This window comes from Protomyctophum parallelum (assembly GCF_964188405.1).
Source record: "Protomyctophum parallelum genome assembly, chromosome: 15".
NCBI lineage: Eukaryota > Metazoa > Chordata > Actinopteri > Myctophiformes > Myctophidae > Protomyctophum > Protomyctophum parallelum.
Window position 1 is genome coordinate 21,425,823 of NC_139710.1, and position 25,454 is coordinate 21,451,276.

Here is a 25,454-nt window from a genome sequence, read left to right on the forward strand (position 1 = left end):
CTCTAAAACAAAAATATCCTGGTTTTTAACATGCTTACTGAAAGGCGATCAGACGGCGATCAGACGCCGTCCTGCTGGGGGGGGGGGGGGGGGGGGGGGGTAGCTGCTGGCGAAGGGGGGGTTATGACACTCCAGTGCTGGTCTGTGCCGTGGCAGCATTTCAGCCGCCTGTCCAGACGTGGCAACTGCCGATGACAGCCACGGCAGTGTTTCCTCTGCTCTCCCGACATGCGAGGCTGGTTAAGACTCACCCGTGGCTCCCGACATGGATTGCTGGTTAAACCCCACCTGTGGCTTCCCTGTGAGGTTAGGGTCAAGCCCCCAGAAAGGCTTGCCAACGTTAAAGCTGCGAGACGTAGTGGTGAAAGCTGGAACTGCAGGTGGGCCCCTGCATTTATCACGAGGAAACCCCGCGCCGCTGGGGTTTAACATTGAGCGCTCAATGTTAAACCCCAGCTGTTGCACTTCCGTTCTTCCGGGTGCAAAACGCCACTGAGCAACTTCCATTGAAATGAACAGCAGCGGGCGGGGCAGTCCACCCTCTATCCTTTATAACTCTTTGGTTAGGGTTATAGGTTATAGGGTTTGGGGTAGTTAGGGTTATAGGTTAGGGTTTGGGGTAGGGTGTCGGACTAATGCGGCTAGTCCGGCGACGCTGCGTCTGATGCCCCTGCACTCTCTCTCTCACTCTCTAAAAAAAGCCCAGATTTGAACTTGAGCAAGACTATAGGCCTACCACCCGAACTAGACAGACTGAACAACATTGACTGCACCTGTGTGACCAGTGCAGACTGATTGGTGTTTGACCTTCAGGTGTTAATTAAGGAGTGTTGTATTCTGCCGTGCTTCATTCTGAAGAAGACTATTACAATAATTGTTCCACCTCCTGATGAAGACACCAGGTGAAAAAAAAGAAATGTAAAAGAAATTGTCAAAAGTAGCGAAAATTGATGAGCTTGTAGCCTACTTTAATTGGCTACGCGGCCTACGCCTACTTCAAATATTTTTATGCCAATTGCCTTTGCAATTTTTAGGCTTACATGTTTTTATTGTTAGGCCTACTTATAAATACAAAATATGGGTAGGCCACTAGGCCTATTCTCTTAAATTGCTCCACCGCTGTTCAGAATTAAATTAACTATACTTCCATGCTCTTCTTTCCTGCTCACCATGTGTTCCGATGGGAAAGGGAAGAGAGTGACGTCAGACCGGGGCTGGTCTGCCGTTTATTAGCCAGAGAGCGACGTGCCAGGTTGAGAGCTCACGCACGCACACACACACACACACACACACACACACACACACACACACACACACACACACACACACATACACTGTGAGTCTGACTGTGACACACATACACATACACATACACACACAGGCTCTGTCCGGCCAGCAGCGAGGGCTCTGGAACTCTACGAGGGGGATGTTTTACTATCCAAACTTTATAGAAACCGAGTCACTTATAGAAACAGAGACCCAAGTGTCGCAACCGTTTCCTATTTTAATGTAACTTTTTTACAACTTTTTGAAACGCCAGTTGCACCATCCACTGAAGTTGATTCACTTTTGAATGAGCGGGACCCTTATTTTTCGTAGTGTCCTTTTCGATGTGTGTGTGAGACGAGGGGCTTCTTTGGTTCTTAACTTTAACATTTTTATTTAATTTTCTGAAAAACTTTTGGGATTAGTTGCCTGTTTTTTCATCTTCTCTCCAAACTACTGACTCGTGATGGTTGTCCTATCACTAGCGTTACTTGTAGGATTCGTAGTGAGTCTGACTTCAGCTGACAAGGTAAGTGGCTGTCTCGCTGTTACTGTTGGACTTACTGTCACTGTGTGGGCATTTTGCGAATGAATTGACCCTGTTAAAAGTCGCCGCGAACTTCAATTATATGTCTATGAATAGAAGTGTAATTGTCAGTTATCAAGAAAACCAACATTGAACAGTGTGGTATATATCCCGTACATGACAGTGTTATTCAGTAGCATTTTGAACTATGTCAGTGACTCAATCTATAGCCTATAGCCTAGGTTATTTGAAATGTGTCAAGCATCAACTAGTTATATAACAGCTGTGAAATGAATGTGGCAAACATGTTCCTGAGTTGTTGTTTTTTTTCTTTTTTAACACACTGTCTATACATGACTACATGTACATATAGTGGTTCTTAAAGTGGGGTCCAGGGGACCTGCAGCAGGGTTCCTTGAGGAAGCTTCCAAATGGACCAAAGTCTGTAACTCTGAGAGTGTTCAAATGAAACCACATGGACCTGTATGAATAAGGGTCACTCTCAGAGCTATTAGTATGCTGGGTAAAAAAACACTGCAGTTTAAAAAATAAATGTCTGCTTCACAATGTAAACAATATTATTTCCATAAAATCTTTCCTAATGGGCTTTTGCATTTGTCTTTCAGGCTGGCGAAGTAGATAAGGAGGGTAAGTGATATTTACATGTGATCAAATCATTTCAAGTTGAAAGGGTGCAAGGAGTTCGCTCTTACTGAAGTAACAGGCTAAGATAACTTGGTGCACTGAGATGAAAGTGGGAGGGGTGTGTGTGTGTGTGTGTGTGTGTGTGTGTGTGTGTGTGTGTGTGTGTGTGTGTCCCCACAAGTATAGTAGAAAAAACTAAAAGCACAGAACAGTACAGTTACATGGAAATAACCTACAATGCTAAAAGGATTGAAGCCAAGAAAGAACCATATATCTTGTTTCCATTGGAGTCCTGAGTATTCAATTCATAGACATAACTTCAACCCTTGATCTACAGTACAAACGCATTGAGTGAATTTGCACATGGGCTGTTTTCGGTGCAACCAAGTATACAGTAACTCAAGTTTTAGGCTTGGGGATAAAACATAGGAACAAAAAAAGGTACAGAATGACATTCATGAAATTGCAACCTAGAATTTAGTTGTACCCTGTGTGTGTGTGTGGGAGATACAGTATAGCTCCCATCCCTCCTACTCCCAACACACACACGAACACACTAAAGAAAACACACACGAAGAGAGATGCAGTTGCACACACACACACACACACACACACACACACACACACACACACACACACACACACACACACACACACACACACACACACACACACACACACATTTCATGAGTGAACCGCTTCAAGGGCTTTGTCATACAGGGAAGAAAACTCCATTTGTAAATCCTGCACATCTGTTCTTCATTCTGAGGTTAGGAAACAAGTGAGCTGCAACCATGTCCACGCAGGATCCTTTAACACCGATATCTCTTTACCAGTCCTTGTCCTTTTATTATTAATAATAATAAAACTTTATTTGTATAGCACCTTTCATGACATGACATATGGGCCCTTATCCTTCAAGTTTATGGTTATTTTCATGGTTATTAGTCATAGTGAAATGCCTTTATATGGGCGTATCAGGTTTATTTATGGTTATGTTCAGTCATAGTGACATGCTGTGTGACATATTAGGTTTGTTTATGGTTAAGGGCAGCAGTGGCCCAGGGGTAGAGTGACACTCCCCCAGAGTTAGTGTCGAAGTAGCCTGAGCTAACGTGGTCTAGAGGGGCGGGTCGCGGCTGAGATTTGCGCACGCCCTGATTGGATCTCATCGATCTGTCCGTCACCCCCGGCCCCTCCTCTCCCTCCTAGTGCAGCGCTACGTCACATCATTTGGAGTGACGCCCACCCGGAAGGGTTGACTCCCAATTTTAGACCAGAGCGGCCAATGCGTTCCTCCAGGCTTTCAATTTTTGCACCAACAAAAATGAAAGCCTGGTACCGAGGCTAGTGTCGAAGTGTCCTTGAGCCTGCCATGCATGGTTTCCTCCGCAATGGGTGTGTGAATGTGTGTGTGAATGTAATGCTATGTAAAGTGCTTCAAAGCGCTATATAAATCATGCACCATTTACCATTTCCCCCGTGGCGTCATGTGTCAGCCAAGTCAATAGACTTTTTACCGAACTTTCTATTCTGTATAAACTTTTTAGGCCAAGTCAATGGAAAAATAGTTAGTTACATTTACTATGACGAAGTGGGTGCCACAGTGTGCACCACATAACTGTGACGTCATGTGGCAGCCAAGTCTATGGACCCAATTTCAGAACTCTTCTCTCTGTGGGCCTAAAAATCAACGTACCTTGTCCTTGTCCTTGTCCTTGACCTTGTACAGTATGTGCGGTCATCATGATAAAAGGCGCTCCTCACTTCACACGAGTGAGTGACGAGAACCCCTATGTTGTACTAGCCATGGTTCACATGACGCTTGAACTTCACGAGCGACATGGCCCAACTGCAGCCTGTTTTATGCGATCGCTACATTTACAGAGAGAACGTGTACACATAATTTTTTTTAATTCAAATGTAAAGTACTCGCCACGGGTGTTAGACATTTCCTGGTACAGCGATTAGCACTGCTGCATTCCGCTTTATTTAATAAAAGGCATTTTTATCCGAGCTGTTTCTTTGACAGAGGCTTTCAACTACGCGCTCCTATCAGTCGGGATGTGTGTTGCACTCTGATACACTGGGTGTGTTCGATATAGGCACGCTGACCGCACTGCCAATACAAACTAATAGGCGAATGCGCTCCCGATGTGTAAATAGCCGGGGCGCTCGGATAAAAATGACTTTTTTTAAACAACGCGGAACGCAGCAGTGCTAATCGCTGTAGCAGGACATTTCTAACACCCGTGGCACACGTGTTGAGTACTTTATATTTTAAATCTGAATGTTTATGTAGGCTACACGTTCTCTCTGTAAATGTAGCGATCGCGTAAAACTGGCTGCAGTTGCGTCATGACTGTCCATCTTTCAGGGCTAGCATTGTACAAGCGTGGCTGTAGTTTCCCTTGTATTGTTATGTATTTATTTTGCTGAAGGTGTCCACAAGAGCTTCTCTCTACTCTTCTGGGTATCTGGGAGATTCAGGAATGTTATGGCCTTCTAAATCAATGCAATGCAAAGGATAACTTCACCCTTTTTCAAACTATCTTAATTTTGGTCCTCTTATGCTCAATATTAAATGAGCCAATTTCTGTCACTCTCTGTGTCTCAGAGGATGGCTGTGAGTGGACAGTTCAGAAACCTGCCCACCAGTGAGTGACATAATCGGTATGCTGATTTGGTAATTTAACAGTTTGACTGTTTTTTACGATTAACCCGCATTTTAATCAACCCCCCTTCACTGCCGAGATTGTTGTATTACCTTTAGAGCATACGCTGAATTATTTGGGCTTTTAATCCGCGAAAATCCATCAAAAAAAGCTCCCGTGGTTTGTTATGATCTGTGTGTAGCATCCACCATCTTGGTGCACCCGGAAGACGCACACAAGATTGGTTTCAATGAGGCGTTGCATCCAATGCATTTCCATTGGCCTCAATTTCCCAGAAGCCCTAGCAGCCCACAGCATGTGACGATTTCCGGTTTCGTCATCACAGCGAAGTCATCCAGTCTCATACTCCGCGACGAAGACGGATTTTCTTTTGATTCATTACATTACGGCGGATTAAACACATAAAACAAAAGGCGGGTATGTCCGATACGGCAGCGACATTAACCTGGAGTAATCCATTCAAGGCACGGAAACTGTTAAAACAAGATATTTCTTTTTTTTCTTTTTTCTTTTTCTTTTTTAAATAGAACAATGCTTCTATTTTAGCATTTTAACCTTCCAGGGAGAGAAAGTCTGTAGTTTCTATTAGCTTGGAATCCCCATTAATGATGTCACTGGTAGACAGGTTTCTGAACTCTCCATAATACACCAATGAGGCAGAGAGTGCCAGACATTGTGCCATGATCTTATCATGAACATTATTGAGAACCAATTATATGAAGATGAGATTGAAAATGGGTGAAGCGCTCCTTTAAGCTAGAGCAGTGGTTTTCAACCAGTGGTCCTTGAGGGGGTTCCAGGTGGTCCCCAGATAAATGATGGAGAGTTGGTAACCAAATGGACCCTTATTAGATCTTTAACTCTTAGATCTTATCTTATCCCCCCTCTATCAGGAGGACCCCTCAGGTCAGCAGACAGGGGTCTCTTAAAACCCATTCTGGACAGGAACCCCTTTTGGTGTTTTAAGCATTATGTTATACTTTAGCTATTGAAAAATAAGCAGATCTACAAGCTCATAGCTGCTTGTAGGTCTGCTATTTTTGAAAAATCTTAAAAATGCGGCACAAATCTTTGAATATATATTCTTTCAGAAGACATTTTTTATAACGACGCCAGGCCTAAAAATTGTTAAATATTCCACCCACAAAAAAAGAGGCTCAGGGGCGACCGTGCCTTTGCTGTTGCAGTCCTTATACACTGTGGAACAGAATTCCCTTTGCCGTTAGATCTGCTCCCTCCGTTGAGTCTTTTCATCACAACTTAAACGTTTTTTATATTCACAAGCCTTTGAATCCCCCATATGATATTGCACTTTTCTATTTTTTGATTACTTTGTTTTAATTGCCTGTTGTTTTATTATTGACTGTCTTCTGCACTGTATTTTACCGTATAATATTGTACAATGTGCTCTATAAATACGTTTGATTTGATTTAATTTGATTAGATCTTAACTCTTAGATCTTTAACCCTTGAGAGCATAAAATGAAACACACTCAAGAGTTACATTATTGTTAAACTGCATTAGGCTATACTTACAAGAAGTCTACACAAAAATAATAATTATTTTAACGTTTCCCTGTTATCTCTCTTACTGTACATGGTAACACATCAATACAGAGTGGAATTGTGGACAAAAATGCTTCATGCTAATTTAATAGGAGAAGCTTTTTTAAATTGTTCTCATTTCTCAGCATGTGATTTAATGTGAATTTTAGCCACTTTCAACTTGGCGTCCTTATTTTGGAATGTTGGCATTGGCAATCATTTTCTAATTAGAATTGTTTAATTGGGTAAACATTATTTGGCCTCACAAACGGATCAAGTGTCCCATATGGGGTGCTGCAGTAAATTTCACATTGTAAGCATTATGTCAAGTCTCTCCATCACACTCGTATCGTATCGTTGCTGTCAGACAGAAACCTTGTATCTCCATATTTCATATATATATATTAGTATTCTTACAAGAAGTCTCACACAAAAGTATAGCAAGAATAGCCAATCTACAAGCTCAGAAAGCATCGCATCACAATGCATTGTGAGCTTGTAGATCAGCTTTTTTTGGTAGATCTGCTATTTAGTATTTGCAATTTAAAATCGGTTCAAATGTGAGTTTCTCTGGGTGCATTGGAGTGGAAGATGACATTAACAGTTGGTGTGCATTGTTGCTAGAGTCTTATGTTTGCGTCAAGTCACATCATCCCCATTTTGAGCATGGTCAAAATATGACAGTTTAGCTCATGTTCATGTTTTTGGTTGTTATTAGAGAAAGTAAAAGATGAGTGTTATATATTTTTTAATTTGCTGCTTTCTTTCGTTTTAACGATTTTAGCTATTTATTGACAGGGGGGTGGGGGCATTCGAACATGGGGCTAAATATGTATTTTATTTACAACATTTTATAGCGATTTTTCTTTTTTCTTTTTTTTTTTTAGATATTTTTTTGCGGCTTACGCCTTTTATTGATTTTTGAAGGGACAGACAGTAGGCTGACAGGAAACGGGAGAGAGATGGGGGGATGACATGCAGTAAGGGCCGTGTCGGGTCCGGGAGTCGAACCCGCGGCACACTGCGACTGGATTACCAGTCCGGTGCCCAGACCGTTACGCTACGGCCTGGGCCTATTATTTTATTTTTTACTATAGTCCTACTAGACACCAGGAAATTACATCTGTCCACAAAAGATAACAGGATCTACTGAATGTGAAGGGGGATACTAGGGGCCTGCCATACTGTGTTGTATAGGCTCAATATGTCAGTTTGTCACCTCCCCCTTCACATTCAGTAGAGTGATCTTCTGTGGCCAAATGTAATTTCCTGGGGTCTAGTAGGACTATAGCAAATAATACAAAAATAAATCGCTATAAAATTTTGTACACCATCTTACTTCGAATGCCCTGTCAAAAATAGCTAAAATTGCTCAAATGAAAGAAAGCAGCAAATGAAAATAAAATAACACTCATCTTTTACTTTCTCTAATAACAACCTAAAACATGAACCTTAGTTGAAAAATACTAAAGTTGTCCTTTAAGCCGCCGCTCCCTATACTGTGTACATTGTTGTACGACCAATAGTTAAAATAGCCATTCTACAAGCTCACAACGCATTGCCACAAGTTAGAAGCTTGTTGATCTGCTATTTTAGAAAATGTATATGACATGCCCAAAATAGGGACACTGTCAGGGTTAAAGTGGTCAAAGCCCCAGTCTGATGTTGGAGTGTCAACTTGTGCACATGCCCAGGGATTCTAAATGTGTGACAAACAGATGGGGACTTGTTAGGCCACAATTACCAAACATAATGATTTTACGATTCACATTTCTCTCTAATTGCAAATGCAATTTCATAAATACTTCATCCAAGACACCAGCAACATTATGTAAATAATATAATTAACTGGAAGTAATTTAATTTGAAGTTTGTGGCAACGCTTACCGTTTCCTTCTACTTAGTTTTTGTGCTGTAAGGTGCCATCAAGTTCATGGTTTAAAATGACATGTTGTTTTCTGAATCTGAGCCACCAGATATCAATGTGTTGTCTGGCTTTAGATGTACGCTGTCAAGAGCAGAGCTGGGTCGTCTTAAGGATTAAGCAGTGTGATCTTCTATATCGATTTGTCGCTTAAGCCCAATGGTCCAGAATGCCACAGCACGCTTGGTCTTCGACCTAGTGGCTTCTGATGTTATCAGATGATTTAATCACTGTCATCAATACCATACAATGGAGCCACAATATCGGTCTTAACCGGCCGCGTAAGTCCGTTTCACTATATGTTTTCGCATCAGCGGCAGCAATTTCACTTCTGCATTTCCTAGTCGCCTATTTGCGGTAGGCAGTATGTGGAAATGTCCATATTGCCTCCATTGCATGGTTCTGATGGTTCTGAACATACTGGTGATTATCAGTTGATAACATTTGGAGCGGGTGCTTTGACCAGCCAAAATATTCACGTTAGCCTTTTCCACTCTGCTTCATTGGCTCCCGGTTGCCGCCCACGCCCTGTACAAAACAATGATGTTGGCCTACAAAGCAACCAAAGCCATGGCACCCCCATAACTTCTGTCTAATGTCTGCTCCAACCCTACAACCCCTCCCGTTCACTTAGAGCAGCTAACACATAAATGCTGTACAAGCCTTTCCTAAAACACTGGACAACGCACAACTCTTTTCCCTCCTGGCTCCCAAACTATGGAATAAACTCCCCATTGCAGCCAGAACTGAACTCCCATTTTTTTGGATGGGACACCGCATATTAATGAACACTGTATATCAATGTGACGTAAATACACTGGATTTAGCAAAGGCGCTAATTTACATCCGCAGTCCCCACAAAAAACACATAAAATCTAAAAACCTTCAGACTCCACCTCACTTTCTAGAACTTCACCCTCCCTGTATCCCTTCTCACCACTTTTGCTTTCGATTGATGCTAGTAGTAGTGATTGACCAAGATATAGCTATAGATAACAGACATACCGCTTGAAAGTCGCTCTGGAAAAGATATAGTGGTCACACTACAGTATAACCTGACTCCGCCACATGGGGCAGCAGAGAGTACACAGGGGGGGGAACCCTGTGTACTCTCTGCTGCCCCATCTAACTACAGTAGCCCTCAGAAACAAAACCCCAACGACTAATTAAAAGCATAAAAGGGTCAGATTTTTGGGTTTCATACTGATGACAATATTTTGTAATGGTTGTAGCTAGCACCATAATTACTAGCCGTTATGCGAGAAAGAGCTCCTTTCTTGAGGAAGAAAGCGTTTGATGTTTGTTTTTTTATGTTTAAAACCAGACGTGTGCCCCCCCGTTCAGTATCATTTTTCTCAGAATTCCAAACATCTTTCACATATAAACTTTTATTTTATTGTTTATTATTTATTTATTTATAGTATAAAATCACCCCAAGGGGTCTCTGTGCACTTTACAGCATTAATACATCAAAAAACAAATTAAAGACACAGAACATAGTAAAACATGATAGAATGTGCATAGCTATGGACAATACAAACTAGGTGGAACCGTAGTGCATAGAAAAAAGTGTTTCTATGTCAGTCGTTCTTCGATTTTTCAAAAATAGCAGACCTACAAGCTCGTAGCGCACCACTCGGTGGCGCGCTATGAGCTTGTAGATCTGCTATTTTTCAATAGCTAAAGCATGACATGATGCTAACACCAAAAGGGGTTCCCGCCCAAAATGGGTTAAAAATGTCCAGGGAGTTTGCATTTCTGACATCTTGAGGGAGAGCGTTGGGGAGAGAGAGCTCTGCCCCCAACCGTTATTTTATTGTGTGTTTAACCCACATCTCACATCTAAAAAGTAAAATTACTTGAGTAAACACAAAGTACTGTCTTCAAAATAAACCCCATGAGCACAAAAGTAAAAGTATATATTTTATTTCAATATTTGTCAAACTTTTTCCAAAAATAGCTGATCTACAAAGCTCACAATGCGTCACATCTTGTAGATCAGCTATTTTTGAATGGGGCTCAATTGGTTAATGTATATTAGTAATATTTTTTTTGTTATCAAATGTTTTTTAATTAAGACAAAAATCACAATAAGACACGTTAACATCATGAATGACTTAAAGAAAACAAAACACATATAAAACACATAACGGCAAAAGCAAAGAACACAAAAACAAAAACAAACAATCCCACGCACCCCTCCCCCCCGAGACCAAAGATGCCACAAAATGTCATTACTCCTACTACTGTGCAATGGAAACAAAAAATAAATAAATAATGATAATAATAATAATGATTAAACCATGCCCTTAACCAAATCTGCAATACCAGACCAAATCTCAATGTTTTCCTCTTTTGCACCATGCAATCTTGCTGTAGACATTTCTAGATAAATGATATCTAGAAAGGTCAAAGCCCATTGGCGAAATGACAATGTATGAGGCGGTTTCCAGTGCGAAGCAACCATCTTCTTTGCGGCCGTTACGCCAGCAAATATTAGTAATAATTATCTAAATCTACAATCTAACTTGTAACTAAAGCTCTCAAATAACTGTAGTGGATGGAAAAAGTACAGTAGTTAACTCTGAGATCTAGTGGAGTAGAAATGTTGAGAATTGGAAACAATTGAGTAAAAAAAAGGAACAACTAGAAAAAGTGCCCTTCTGGGCACAGGTCTCCACCAGGATAGGAATGTAGGACATTGCAGCTTGCCTTCATCTGGTGGTTGGATAAAAGGGCAACAAAAGTAAATAATATAACATCTCTCCCCCCATGCCTTCGGCCTGGTGGAGACAAAAATTCCAGGCAAAGGTTCTTCCTTGGCCTCTAGGGAGTTGGCATACAAAGTTATCCACAGATCCGTGCAGTTAGAGGTAAAAAACACTTTTCGGCCAGTTATAGCGCCACCTTGAGGCTGAGTTGAAATTGTTCATGTGGCATTTCTTCCTCGGCCTAGTGGGAATGTGCGTGCACAATTTCACGGAAATCACGCGATGTGTTCATGATTTGCAGCATTTTGTTTGAAACTGAGCACTCCTGTGAACTTTGGAAGCCAATCTTAACCAATCAGGATGGAGTCTGAGAAATCTGAAAGACCCGTTTCGTTGAATGGCTCTAGAGAGACTGTGTACCAATTTGCACACCAATCTGTAGGTGTACTGTGCAAAAACGTGTTTTGCACAAAGCGGCCTCCTGGTGGCGCTATAACAGGCCGTTCTGGAAATTTTGGGGCAGAGGTTCATCGTTGGCATCCAGGGAGTGTGTGTGCAAAATTTGGCATCGACCGGGTTAACGGTGCACAAAGCGGCCTCCTGGTGGCGCTATAACAGGCCCTTCTGGAAATTTTGGGGCAGAGGTTCATCGTTGGCATTCAGGGAGTGTGTGTGCAAAATTTGGCATCGACCGGGTTAACGGTACCGGAGATTAGCTCTCACGGACACACACACGGACACACGGACGGACGGAGTGCAAAACATACTCTCCCCCCATGCCTTCGACCTGGTGGAGACAAAAATCTAATTGTAAGAGTACATGTATATGTACTTAGAACGCTTTCCACACAACATCACTGTGGTTAGGCTACCAGTATTCAATGCAAGTATTATTTGTATCAGTGATCAAAACAACTCTTCATATCCAAACATCTGCTTCTGAAAGGGTTAGTTTCGTTGCATTGCATGGGCCCACTGTACAAACTGTGATTTCTAAAGCATGTAATTTCTCCAGACGTATCATTTTAGCGTTAAACAATAACACCTGTTAGAATGTCCTGCTGTCAAAATCCTGGACAAAATGACAAGGTGCTGAAATTCACGCTTTATTATTTGTTCCACCCGCCTTTGGTGACATTTCTCAATTGCACTGACGTTTGACTACTTGAACCCTATAGCATAAAGCGAAAATAAGCAGATCTACATGCTCACAACATATGGTGTTGAGTCGCGTTGTGTCGTTTTGGCTATTTTCCGCAAAGCTATTTAATGCACAGTGAATACAGGAGAGGGCCTAGTAGAGCTACTAGAGCCCAGGGGGACTCCAGTCAGTATAGGGTTTAACCACCCTTTAGTCTTAACCTGAGTTCCAACTGAACGTGGGACACTTCTTTTCCATCTATTCCAAATCTCTTCGCCAAAAATAACCAATCTACAGGCTCACAACATGCCGCGTTACAACAACATGTTATGAACTTCTAGATCTGCTGTTTTGGGAGAATGTTCATCCCAGAATAGGGCCGTGTTAAAGACAAGTGGTGAAGGGTACCACTGAATAAATGAATAGGTAACTCTGTTTAAGTCAATCTATGTACTGCATAGGTTTAGCCTGGCTCATTTTCTTGGAGGAAAAGCATCCTACTGTAATTGGACTACTGTATCCCATTGGCATGCCCTTAAATCCAGGTTTTCAGCCATCACTCTGAGAAGAGCTGTCAGGATTCATGGACATGTGCCAATCTTTCCAGTGAATGGGAATGAACTTACTATTCCTCAAATTAGAGCGTTGCAGTACAGTAGCCTATATCGTCGCTGCCGATTTCTAAACCTATTGTATGTCCACTTAACCACTTTCAGGGTAATCACTTGTGTTGGGAAAACGGGCAAATACTCCAGTACTTTAACTCAACTACATATTTGACTAAGCAATTTTCACTTGTAGTTGAGTAATGTTTGATCGGAGTATCCAACTATCCATCAGTGCTCAAATGATGGTTTGGCAGCGTAAATCCTCCCATGGATCCATTCGGACAATTTCCTTGCCTCCTTGAAGCCCCTCGTTGGAGAAATACTGGTTGTTTTTAATATAGCCAGATTGGTGGCAGCTGTGCAAAGCAGTATACTTTCTCCCTGCCAGTTGGTTCAGATATTCAGAGAGAGGAGGGATGAAAATAACGAATGAAGGAGAGCAGTTATTAAGCCTAAAAAGTCACATAGTGGATGTCAGACTAGCTATGCTTTAGGGTAAAGATAATGGGGATCCTAACAAATAAACAAAGTAGTCTAGACTCAATTAAAAAATCACACCTGTGTGAACTGAGTGGTGCAACTCCCCTCTCCCCCCTCTCTCTCTCATTAGCAGGCAACAGTGCAGCACTATCTCACTCTCTGTTTCTGGCACAACAGCGCCCCTACTGGTACTAATAGTGTACTAATGGTGCTCACAGTCACATAGGTGCATGGGATGGTGGGTGGGTGAACCAACACATAAGCGGGTGAACACGGACATTGCTGTTCTTTGGAGTGGTTGCACCACTCAAAATAAGCAGGCCCAGTATTACAAGTTTTATTGTGAAGCCTTGCATGATGTACTGTACATGTTAGTATTCTTAAAACAATTATTCACATATATATTTCATACACCCAAATGGCAGCACAAACACTAAAACAATCTTCAAAGAAACAAGAGGATATGTCCATGAATACAAAACAAACAAATAACAGAAAGAAACACATTACATACAATTAAACATGAACAAATGCACAATGTCCCCATCACAGTTCTTTACCCCCACCCAACAGCTGACAACTCAAATTAATCCAAAAGCCTCTTCAATGTCACCTCGATTAATGAAGTCCAAGAACCTCTCCCATATCTTATAGAATACAGCAGGTTTCTTCCTAATTGTATGTTAGTGCCAAACTGGTCGTTAAATTCCTCAACCAAAAGCCGATCGTAGGGGCATTGACATTTTTCCAACACAATTGAGCGGTTGGCCTGTAACAGGCAAAGTCAATCACAAATCTTTCTTTATTTTTAGTGTACAATTTAATGGATAGATTGATACTGAGTATACTGTACATGTTAAACCACATGAACACTAGTGTCCCTATTCTGGTGTGAACATTCGGTGAAAATAGCTCACAGCGCATATTGGTTTGTATATCGGCTATTTTCAGTGAAGGTATTACCTGCCTACCGGCATGTGCACTTAAGCCTCTCCAATTGATCCAGAATGCTGCAGCACGCTTGGTCTCCAATCATCCAGCCAAAATTCCCACGTCTCCCCCTTCTCCGCTCCCCCCATTGTCTCCCGGTTGCTGCCCGCACAGAGTACAAAACACTGATGCTGGCCTACAAAGCAACCAAAGGTATGGCACCCCCATATCTGCAAAGTCTGTTCCAACCCCCGACCCCCCCCCCCCCCCCCCCTCGCTCAGATCAGAACCTTCATTAAAACAGCCGGGACAACATTCCACACGTCTCAGACTCTTCTCCCTTCTGGCTCCAAAACTATGGAATGAACATCCTATTGCAATCAGAACTGCACTCACTCCCAATCTTCCGCTGTAGTCTGAAAACTCAACTCTTCAGACTCTATTCTAGCCCGTAGCACTTGCCGTAGCACTTGCACCAGCCTCGGCGACCTTACATGCGTATGCAAAGGCTAAACTTATGTAATTTAGATAGCATTATACAGTATGTAGACATACCACTCTATAATTTATACTCATAGGTTCATTGTACAGATATTCTACGGGTGTTAGTTTCTTAGCTTGCTTATGATCCTTGATGACTCTCTCTATGTACAGTATTTGATGTACAGTATTACCATGTGCTCTGGATTAAGAGCGTCTGCTAAAATGAGCACCCCCCACTGTCCCCCAGCCAACAAAGTACAGTATATAGGGTTTAAGTGCTTAAAGGAGTAATTCGCCTCCAAAATTACTTATTTTCTATCAATTACACATCCTATGAAGTCTTGAATTCATGGAGATTTATTTTTATTTTATTTGATGACTGGCGGAGTCTCCACCATTGAGTCTCCGCTGGTATATTTTAATTGAGAGAAAATAAGTATTTTTTGGGTGAACTATTTCTTTAAATTATTTGATTTAATGTTATTTGCTGCACCGTGCGGGCCACATTCAGGCCCCTGCTTTATATCTTTGCACCCCGTTATTGTCATACCAATACAAATACACATTTTATTGAGATCAAATCATTAAATCAAGACAAAAATCATTAACATTAATCATTACTGGATATTTCAACAAACATGGGAGGAAGAATGCTTTTATGGAGATTAACAAGCCAGTGTGCCATCTTTCCCAGAGAAGAGCATGTATTTGCCATTCACTGATTTATCGGAACAGCAGTCTCTCCACATTCTGTAAATAAAGCCTACACAGTCATTTCATAATTTAATAATTACATGATAGATGAAAATGTGTGTGTTTTCTGTGTATTTCCTACATTTTAGACTTTTACATTTACATTTAGAATTACTGTAGGCATTCACGGTAGTAGGACACAAATGCATTTTGTTGAGTGGCCCCAGAGCAATGTTAAGTTGAGTAGCCCTGACTGCTGTCTTGCCTACATGTGTTTCCGTTGCTGTAATGAAATGTGTCCCTTTGACAGACCTCCTGAAGAGCCGGCTCAAGGAATATGGCTTGGTGACGCCCATCAGCACAGATTCTCAGGGCCACTTCCTTTCGCACCTGCTCTCCGCCAACCACAAGCAGCGCGTCAAGAGGGACGCGGCGGCATCGCCCGGCGGCGACACCGAGCAGAGGCTCTTCTTCAACGTGACCGCATTCGGGAGGGAGTTCCACCTCCGCCTGCGGCCCAACGCCAGGCTAGTGGCGCCGGGCGCCATGGTGGAGTGGCACGACGAGGTGCAGGAGGGCTTTGGGGATGGCAGCAACAGCACGGGCGTCGAGGCTGGCATCACGACGGGGGCCAACGAGACAGAGGCTGCCACCGGCGGAACAGAGCGGATACTGCGGCGCGAGCTGCTGAAGACCGACTGCACCTTCATCGGTGACATCACAGATGTCCCCGGGGCATCGGTTGCCATTAACAACTGCGATGGACTGGTAAGTCCTCCTCAGTCGTAAAAAGAAAAAAAGTCATCTGCATCTCAATTGACCTCTAACCCTGTCTTTCATTACAAAAGTGGCATGCCCTTATCAACCGATGGTTAGTTATTGTAGATGTCAGTGGTGGAAATGACTAAGTGAATTTACTGACTTTAATGTGTATTTATATTTTTGGGGATAGGCTACTTTATACTTTTACTCCGCTACATATCAGTGGCAAATATTGCACTTTTTACTCCACTTAAAAATTTTGACACCTTTAATTACTATCTAAAAGATAGCCAATCTACAACCTCAAAATACCCCACAGTGCAACAGGTTTTTTTTATGCAATACTGTTTCCAAGTAACACATTTGAATACAGGCCTTTTACTTGTAACGTTGCATTTTTACATTGTGGTACTTTTAAGTAACATATCGCAGTACTTCTTCCTCCACTGATTGTAGACGTTCGTAACCGTAACTCTCTGATTTAGCCCTTTTTCCGTACGTCAGTGGTGGGCGGGGCATTCCTACAGCACATTGTCCTCTGCGCTATTTCTCAAGTTGACAGGCAGAATGGCTTTTGTGCTCAGGTTTGTCACGGGTGAGCGGCCCCTGACGGATCCTTTCCTCCGTAACACTTCCCAGCACAAAACACTGATTCCTTTTGTGTGCCACAAAAAAAGGTTTCGCAGCCCTATCCTCCCCATCACCCCTCATAAAACACTTGAAGGGTAATTGGGGAGATGCCTTTTTTGTCTGAGCAGCTCCTGGGATCAGCCAGCAGCCTCTGCATTCAGCAGCGCAGAGGACGAATGATGAGGAGCAATGCTGTTGTGTGGACCTTTATTCTTTTGAACAAATCAAATAATTAACCCATTATTATATTTTTTTTATACTTTTGTACAATTTCTTCACATATCACATATCAACAAATCAACACGACCAGCCCTACTTCGTCGACTACGTCGACTACGTCACAGGTTTCCAAAAGATGGCATACCCGTTTCTCGTACCGGATCAGTTTCCCATTGCTTCGTTTGATTGGCCCGGCAGCAGATTTGAACTGGGAGCAACATACAGTATGACATCATCATATGTGTTTCCTGTTCAAATCTGCTGCTGAACCAATCGAACCAAGGAAAACAGGTATGCCACCTTCTGGAAACCTGAAACTACAGTAATTCGCACAGCCTTTTACTACACTTCTAATACCTACCATACTGTAAATGCATACAGAGAGAGTAGTATAATGGCTGTGGCTCACTGAAGGCGTCACTGACTTGCGTCAACAGAAACTAAAAAGAGGTTACCTTTCTGTGTTGCTCCTACTCGTTTCAGGTGGTTTGTGCCACACTGTGATGCTCCAAAATAGAAGCAAGCTCTGAGGGCTGCGTCAACAGGCTTTTCATATTTTTTGAGCAAGTGCCCAAATTGATGCTGCCATTCTTTGAAAAGAATGCCCCAGAGGTACTCTGTCACAGATTTACTTTTTATCCTTCACAATATGACACCAATATAACAAGGCAGCGTGCCACAGAAATGGCAAGAGACAGGCATGAAGGATGCCGTTTCTTTTTTAAGCGCTGTCACTCACAGCCTAGTCTCGCGTTGGCAGACCTTTGCCTCTCGCAATTTCCAAATGCTTCTGTCATACAGTCTGGAGCAACGGAAGTTCTATCACGAGTAAAATATAAAGCGGAAGTGGAGCCGGGAACTGCTGCTATATAGCATTCGGAGATTGTGGAATATGGCTATGTGAGACTACTCACAGCCTGAAGGTAGTGTGTCTTTAACTTAAGTCACTGTCTCTGTCACTTTGTTTTCAAACGACACTGCATGTGCGTGCATGAGACAGACTTTTACGTCCCATAGCCTGGAGGGATGAAACTAACTAAGATTCTGCAAATTTGAGGCTGAATCTTAAAATAAAATGCCCAAATTAACCATTTCACCACGTCTTTAAAGACCCAAAAGTAGTACTCAAATGTGTCTCCCCGCCACCTCAAAAATAGCAGATCTACAATCTCACAACATGTTGCGATGTGACACATTGTGAGCTTGTATAGTAGTAGTGCTATTTTCTAATCATTGAATAATTCATTAGTGGCTTGTGAGTCATGTATGTATGTATGTTTTTTGTATTATCGTCATCTTTCGCACAGCCTATTACTACAGTACCGCATACAGAGAGAATAGTATAAAGGCCGTGGCTCACTGAAGGCGTCACTGACTTGACTTGACTTGCGTCAAGAGAAACCTTTCTGTGATGCTCCTACTCCTTTCAGGGGCTCTGCGCCACACTGTGATGCTCCAAAATAGAAGCACAGTCTGAGGGTTGCGTCAACAGGCTTTTCTGAATATTTGTGTGCAAGAGCCCAAGTTGATATGGTGCCATTCTTTGAATAGAATTCTCCGGAGGTACTGTTAGGTACAATATTTGGGAGGTAATTCAATTCAATTCAATTCAATTTTATTATAGTGTCAAATCACAACATGTTGTCTCAAGACACTTTACAACCAACAAAGTTCCACCCAGAGCAAGCAATATTGCGACAATGGTAACGAAAAACTCCCCTTTAGGAAGAAACGTCAGGCAGAACCCGACTCTAGGGTGGGCGGCCATCTGCCTCGACCGTGTCGGGGGGGGGGGGGGGGGGTAGAGGGAGAGAGAGAGAGAGATAGACAGAGAGAAATAGACAGAAATAGACAGGTGGGCTCCGTGGAGGGGTCTGGTCCACATCTGGTCGAGGTCGAGCTCTGTGAGGCCGGGTCCGGGTCACACTTCTGGTGGGCTCCATGAAGAGGCCTGATCCATGGTCACACTCGGCAGTCAGTTGGGGGTTAATATTAGAGGTCCACAGAACTGCGACGGGGAGGACGAAAAGAGACTCCGGGGAGAGATTCTTTACAGTGGCCTTGGAGGCCAAGGTAATGCCATCTAGGGAAAAGTTCTCATCGGCTAGCTTTTCTCTTAGGGGCTTAGGGCCGATCACGATAACTTCCGTTTTGTCAGAGTTGAGGAGTAGGTAATTACGGGTCATCCAACTCTTTATGTCTTTAAGACATGCTTGAAGTTTGACTAATTGGTCCGTTTCGTTCGGTTTCATCGATAGATATAGTTGAGTGTCGTCCGCGTAACAATGGAAATGTATAGAGTGTTCCCTGATGATGTTACCCAGAGGGAGCATATATAAGGAGAAAAGTATTGGTCCAAGCACGGAGCCTTGTGGGACTCCGTATTTGACCTTTTCACGTGTTGAGGAGCCATCATTGACATTTACAAACTGAAATCGATCAGACAGATAGGACTCTAACCATTTCAGTGCGGCATTTCACCCCTGCCAACCAGATGCTCCAGTCTCTGTAGCAGAATGTGGTGGTCAACAGTGTCAAATGCAGCACTAAGGTCCAGCAACACCAGCACGGAGAGGAGATCATCTGCTGCAGTCAGGAGGTCATTTGTAACTCTCAGCAATTCCGTCTCAGTGCTATGGTTAGCTCTGAAGCCTGACTGAAAGCCTTCTAATAAATTGTTGTAAAAAGTCACATAACTGTTTGGCGACTGCTTTCTCGAGAATTTTGGAGAGAAATGGACGGTTCCATATAGGTCTATAGTTAGCTAGAATGCCTGCATCAAGAGTAGGCTTTTTTAGTAGAGGTTTGATTACCGCTACCTTAAAAGATTGTGGCACGTAGCCTGTCACCAAGGACATATTGATCATATTGAGTAGGCATGTACCAACCGGAGGCAGGACCTCTTTGAGTAATCTAGTCGGAACTGGATCCAGGGTACATGTCGTTGATTTTGAGGAAGATATCATTGAAGTGAAATCAGAGAGCTCGATTGGAGAGAAACTATCCATATATATTATATTTGGGTGTGCGGCCATCTCTGAGACCACCATATTTGGGGGCAGTCCAGTGGGAGCCGAGAGTAGTTGTAGATCAATTTGATCTCTGATAGTTTCTATTTTGCCATTGAAGAACCTCATGAAATCGTTACTATTGAGAGTTGTAGGAATACGTGGATCAGTGGAATCACGGCTTTTTGTCAGTTTTGCCAAAGTATCAAAGATAAACTTTGGGTTACTTTTGTTTTCCTCTATTAGGGATAAATAATAGGTGGCTCTGGCCGTGTCGAGAGCCTTTTTGTATATTTTGAGGCTATTCTGCCAGACTATACATGATTCTTTCTGTTTGGTTGAGCGCCATTTTTTTTCAAGTTTGCGAGACGTTCGCTTGAGGTTTCTAGTTTCCGAGTTGTACCATGGGGCTAGCCTTTGTTGCTTTATTACCTTCCTTTTCAGCGGAGCAACAGAGTCAAGTGTAATTTGAAATGAGCATGTGACACTATCAACAAGACTATGTGTGGAGGTCCTCTATTTTGTTGATGGCTGATGGAACTATTTCCTTGAATTTATTTACAGCGCTCTCTGATATACTTCTGCCAAGGATTTTTTTTTCCAGTGGTGTATAATTGATCAATGTAAAATCGAAGGTGATCAGATAATGATCAGAGAGCTCACGATTTTGTGGAAAAACTGTGAGGTGCTCTATTGTAATATAGACCAGAATGAGGTCAAGGGTATGGTGAGAATGTGAGTAGGTTTGTCTACACACTGAGAGAAACCGATTGAATCAATTAATGAGATGAACACTCTATTCAGGCTATTTCAGTTCCTATGACCGCGTGAATATTTAGACCACCAATTAAGATGATTTTATTAGACTCGAGGACTAGACTTGATAGAAATTCAGAAAATTCGGATAGAAATTGTGTGTAGGCGCCGGGAGGGCGGTACACTGTAATGACTATCAGCGGCTGTATTGATTTCCAGCTTGGGTGTGAAAGGTTGAGAATCAAGCTTTCAAATGATTTGTATGTAGCTCTGGCTCTAGGACTAATTGTTAGGCTTGAATTGAAGATGGCAGCAACTCCATCTCCAATTTTACCATTGTCTCTGGGTATATGTGCATTGGTGTGACTTGGTGGGGTGGCTGTATTTAAACTGACATATTCTTGCTCACCCAGCCACGTTTCAGTCAGACAAAATAGATCAAGACAATTGTCTGATATGATTTCATTTACTATTGTTCCTTTTTTGCGTAGAGATCTAATATTTAGAAATCCACATTTGATATTTGTATGTTGTGGTACTACTGTATTGGTTTTGATTTGTATCAAGGTTGTATGTACAGCTCCTATTTCCTTTTGTTTTTGTTTGTGCAGCCAGCAGCCTATATGGTGTGTTCAGCCTGTACAGAGACTGTATAGTTTGTATAGTTCTGATTTGTAGGACAGGTGGGGTAGGCGGCGGCACTGGAGGAAGCACAGAGAGCTGTGTAGGACTGCAACTCTGCTTCCTGGTCCCAACTCTGGGTGGTCATAATGTATCTATAAAATCATCCATGTTTCTAGAGATGAGCTTTGCACCGTCCCAAGTTGGATGTATGCCGTCTCTCTCTATCAGACCAGTATTCCCCTCAAAGGTTTTATAATGATTTATAAAGCTCACGTTATTATCTGGACACCACCTAGACAACCAGCGGTTGAGTTGGCGCATACGGCCAAACATGTCATCATTAATCATGTTTGGCAGGGGACCAGATAAAATTACGGAGTCCGACATTGTCTTTGCGTATGTGCAAACTGACTCAATATTTATCTTCGTAAGCTCAGATTTCCGAAGTCGAGTGTCGTTGCCCCCGCAATGAATTACAATCCTATCATAGCGATTACATTTACTTTTAGCAATAAGTTTCAGATTTTATTCGATGTCGCCCGCTCTGGCCCCGGGGATGCATTTGACTATGGTTCCTGGAGTCTTTAATTTCACGTTTCTCATTATAGAACTACCGATAACCAGAGTTGTGTTCTTAATGACACGCCGCCGCTTGCGTTGCGGGCCATCAAGTGGAACTGAAATCTCACTGTCAGACTCAACGGGTATAGCAGTGAGTGGGGAAAAACAGTTTGAAACGTGAAGTGGTTGGTGTCCCGTGTGCTTTTGTTTACTTCCACGCTTTCGACCAGTAGCAGCCACCTTGGCCCAGCCGTCCTGTTTGTGGGAGCCCCGACCAGCCGGCGATGGCGATGAAATGCCCCTCAACCGTGAATGGTGGTGGGCTCCCCCGTGGTTGTGTGTGAGCTCGGGCTAAGCTAACGTTTGCACCGCTAGGTAATGGCTCAGGGTATAGAGAGTATGCACATGCATGATTGCAGGGCATGCAGGGCATTTCTTGACAGAAAGTAGCTCATAACCTTTCTATGGTGGATTTTTATTAAACAAACATTTTGCAGATAGAAAGAGGATAATTCAAGCTTTTCGTACAGCTGCAATGTTGCTTAGAGATGTTGTGGGTTTCTTGAACAGTGGTTGAAGAAATACTCACTTCGTTATGAAGTAGCAACACCACAATACCAGTAAGACACCCTGAGGGTGAGAAGCAACCTCGCCCTTGGTGATAGCAGATTGCTGGGTGAACGTTGGCGCTTTGGCGTGGGGGGGTCAGATCATCATATGGAATGAATTCTGTATTGGCCATACATGGAGCGTGTCACGAGGTGTGACGGACTGACTGACAGGTTTTGCAGGTTTTCATATTATTTACTTAAACTACCAAAAGTAAAACAATACTCAAATGTGTCCCCTCCCCTCAAAACTAGCAGATCTACAATCTCACAACATGTTGCAGTGTGACACATCGTGAGCTTGAAATAGGGCTTGTCGTTTATCAGGGTTTCTTTTATATAAATCTGCACAATAACTTCATTTACTTCTGAGATGTATTGGAGTAGAAGTATAAGGTATCAAGTAAAGTAAATGTACCTGAAACGTAGTAGAGTAAATGTGCAGTACTTAGTTACTTTCCACCACTGCTTCTCCGCAATTCAAGTGCAGCTCATTGCTTAGAGATGTTGTGGGTTTCTTGAAGTGACTGAGGTCACTTAATATGGTGACCATAAATCTGCGAGGGATCCTCTTTGCCAATGAAGTGCTCATCTACTGTTTTGGGTCCGTTACAGCATGACAGTGTTCAAGTGCTCCTAAATTAATGAGATATTTCCACTGTGGGAAAGCAAAGCTTAGTTGTAGTACTTCACGCGTGGGAATATTCATGCATCTGTGTCATGGACATGAAATTATGCCATAGTATTTCAACGTGGTCAGTAAACCAATGGTTATTAGATAAAGAACGTGCTGTAGGTTACAAACAAACATTGTGGCCTTTTGGTATGAAATTGAATCTTTTAAAGCTGCATGCCGTTTTTTGGTACCTTTTATTGTGAAGTTTTCTGATGATATATGGAATGATGTTGGTTTTCCCTCACCGAGCTCCTGCCAGAACTGTTGAAACAACTTTCAGGGCTGTCTTTCCACCCGGCAGAGACCATAATTATCATGTCTGAGAGTACCGTACACCGTACCGTATGTTGATGTTTTTAAAAGGGGTCTGAAAACCTTTCTTTAATCCCTATACTTAGTTGACCGGGCTCCCCTGGCAGGCTACTGTATATGCGTTCCGTCGCGTTGTGATCTTCTACATCAGCTATTTTGCGGCATTCAAGATATTTGAAAGATTACCTCTAACCGCTTAAACCCTATACTAGTTGACCGGGGTTCCCCAGGGGTCTATACTTGGTCCCATTCTTTTTCCCTCTACAATATTGCCGATACAATGCATTGTGAGCTTCTTGTTCAGAGAATAATCTCTAGATCTTGGATTATTCATAGCCATGTTGCGACACGCTGTGAGCTTGTAGTTAGGCTATTTTCAGGATAGGGACGCTAGGGTTCATGTGGTTCCTGAACAACCTATCTCTTCACGCCACATGATAACAAAGCTGTTTTGTGTTGCCTTCGGGCGGCTCTAGCTGTGTGTTGAGTTACCGGTATCTTGATAGATGCAGCCAGGGTAATGTGCAATACCTATTCGGTCATAAACGGGAGCTGGAGAACAGCTTCTTATAAACATATGCACATTCAGTCCTGAATTAATACAGTCAAGGCTTTCAAGCAATCAATATTGATTGGAACAAGAGTAGTAATGGTGTAGTGTTGTTTGAAGACTGTGCCAACTGGTTGAGCTCTAGTCGTATCAAAGTAGATTAAATTCACAATGCCTGTGAGAGTTTGTGCTTTTATTGTGGCTGTGCCTGTCATCTCCTCAAGGTCCGTTGCCTGTGGGGGACATCTGAAACTAGAAGAAGTGCCCCTCGGAGCACATGTCTCCACCAGGATTGATATTTGGATACAATCTGAAAGGATAAAAAAAGAGTGTTGCACATAAATGGGCCTCCTGGTGGCGCTCGAAAAGGCAGAATTGAAAAATGCAATCCAGATGTTTTTCCTTGGGCTGTAAGGGAGTGTGCACACAATCTTTTGTGCATACAAAGTTTTATGCAGATCTGTCCATGTAAAGACGTGACTTGGCCTGTTATAGCGCCAACATGAGGCTGATTTGAAAAATGTCAAGTGGCATTGCTTCCTCAGCCTAGTGGGGATATGCATGCATTGTTTCACTGCACTCGGGCCCTGCGTTCATGATTTGTGTTTTGCAGAAATCGGCCTCTATAACTGGGAGATGTGGAAACTGCAGGGAAAATGTTTTGCCATGGCCTCTAGGGAGTGCACATACAAAGTTGTACACAGATCGATGCAATTATAGGTAAAAACAGGAGTTTGCCTGTTATAGCGCCACCGTGAGGCTGATTTGGGGAAAAAATCAGTGGCATGTCGTCCTCGGCCTAGTGGAAATGTGCGTGTATAATTTCACGGAAACTGCACACTGTGTTTGTGATTTGTGGCATTTTGGTCGAAACTGACCAATCATGCAAGCTTTGGAAGCCAATCTTAGCTAATCAGGGTGGAATATGGGAAATGGTGCAGATCCGTGTTGATCACATGACTATGGAGATAGTGTATACCGAATTGTGTGATCTGATTGTGTGAGAGTAATCTACAGATATGTGTTTTGCCAAAATCGGCCTCATGGTGGCGCTATAACAGGCTGTTGTGGAATATTTGGGGCAGAGGTTTGTCGTTGGCATCCAGGGAGTATGTGTGCAA

General features: G+C 42.7%; 1 protein-coding gene across 1 annotated transcript in view; it reads left to right on the forward strand.

Annotated features, from left to right (window-relative positions):
* The first annotated feature begins 1,425 nt into the window (after positions 1-1,425).
* Positions 1,426-25,454, forward strand: part of adamts3 (ADAM metallopeptidase with thrombospondin type 1 motif, 3) — a 160,906-nt gene continuing 136,877 nt past the window's right edge. The window contains exons 1-3 of the mRNA XM_083784652.1: positions 1,426-1,795; positions 2,419-2,440; positions 15,938-16,395. Coding sequence (XP_083640778.1) covers positions 1,733-1,795; positions 2,419-2,440; positions 15,938-16,395 — 543 coding nt within the window. The 5' untranslated portion in view covers positions 1,426-1,732. The remainder of the gene's footprint in view (positions 1,796-2,418; positions 2,441-15,937; positions 16,396-25,454) is intronic.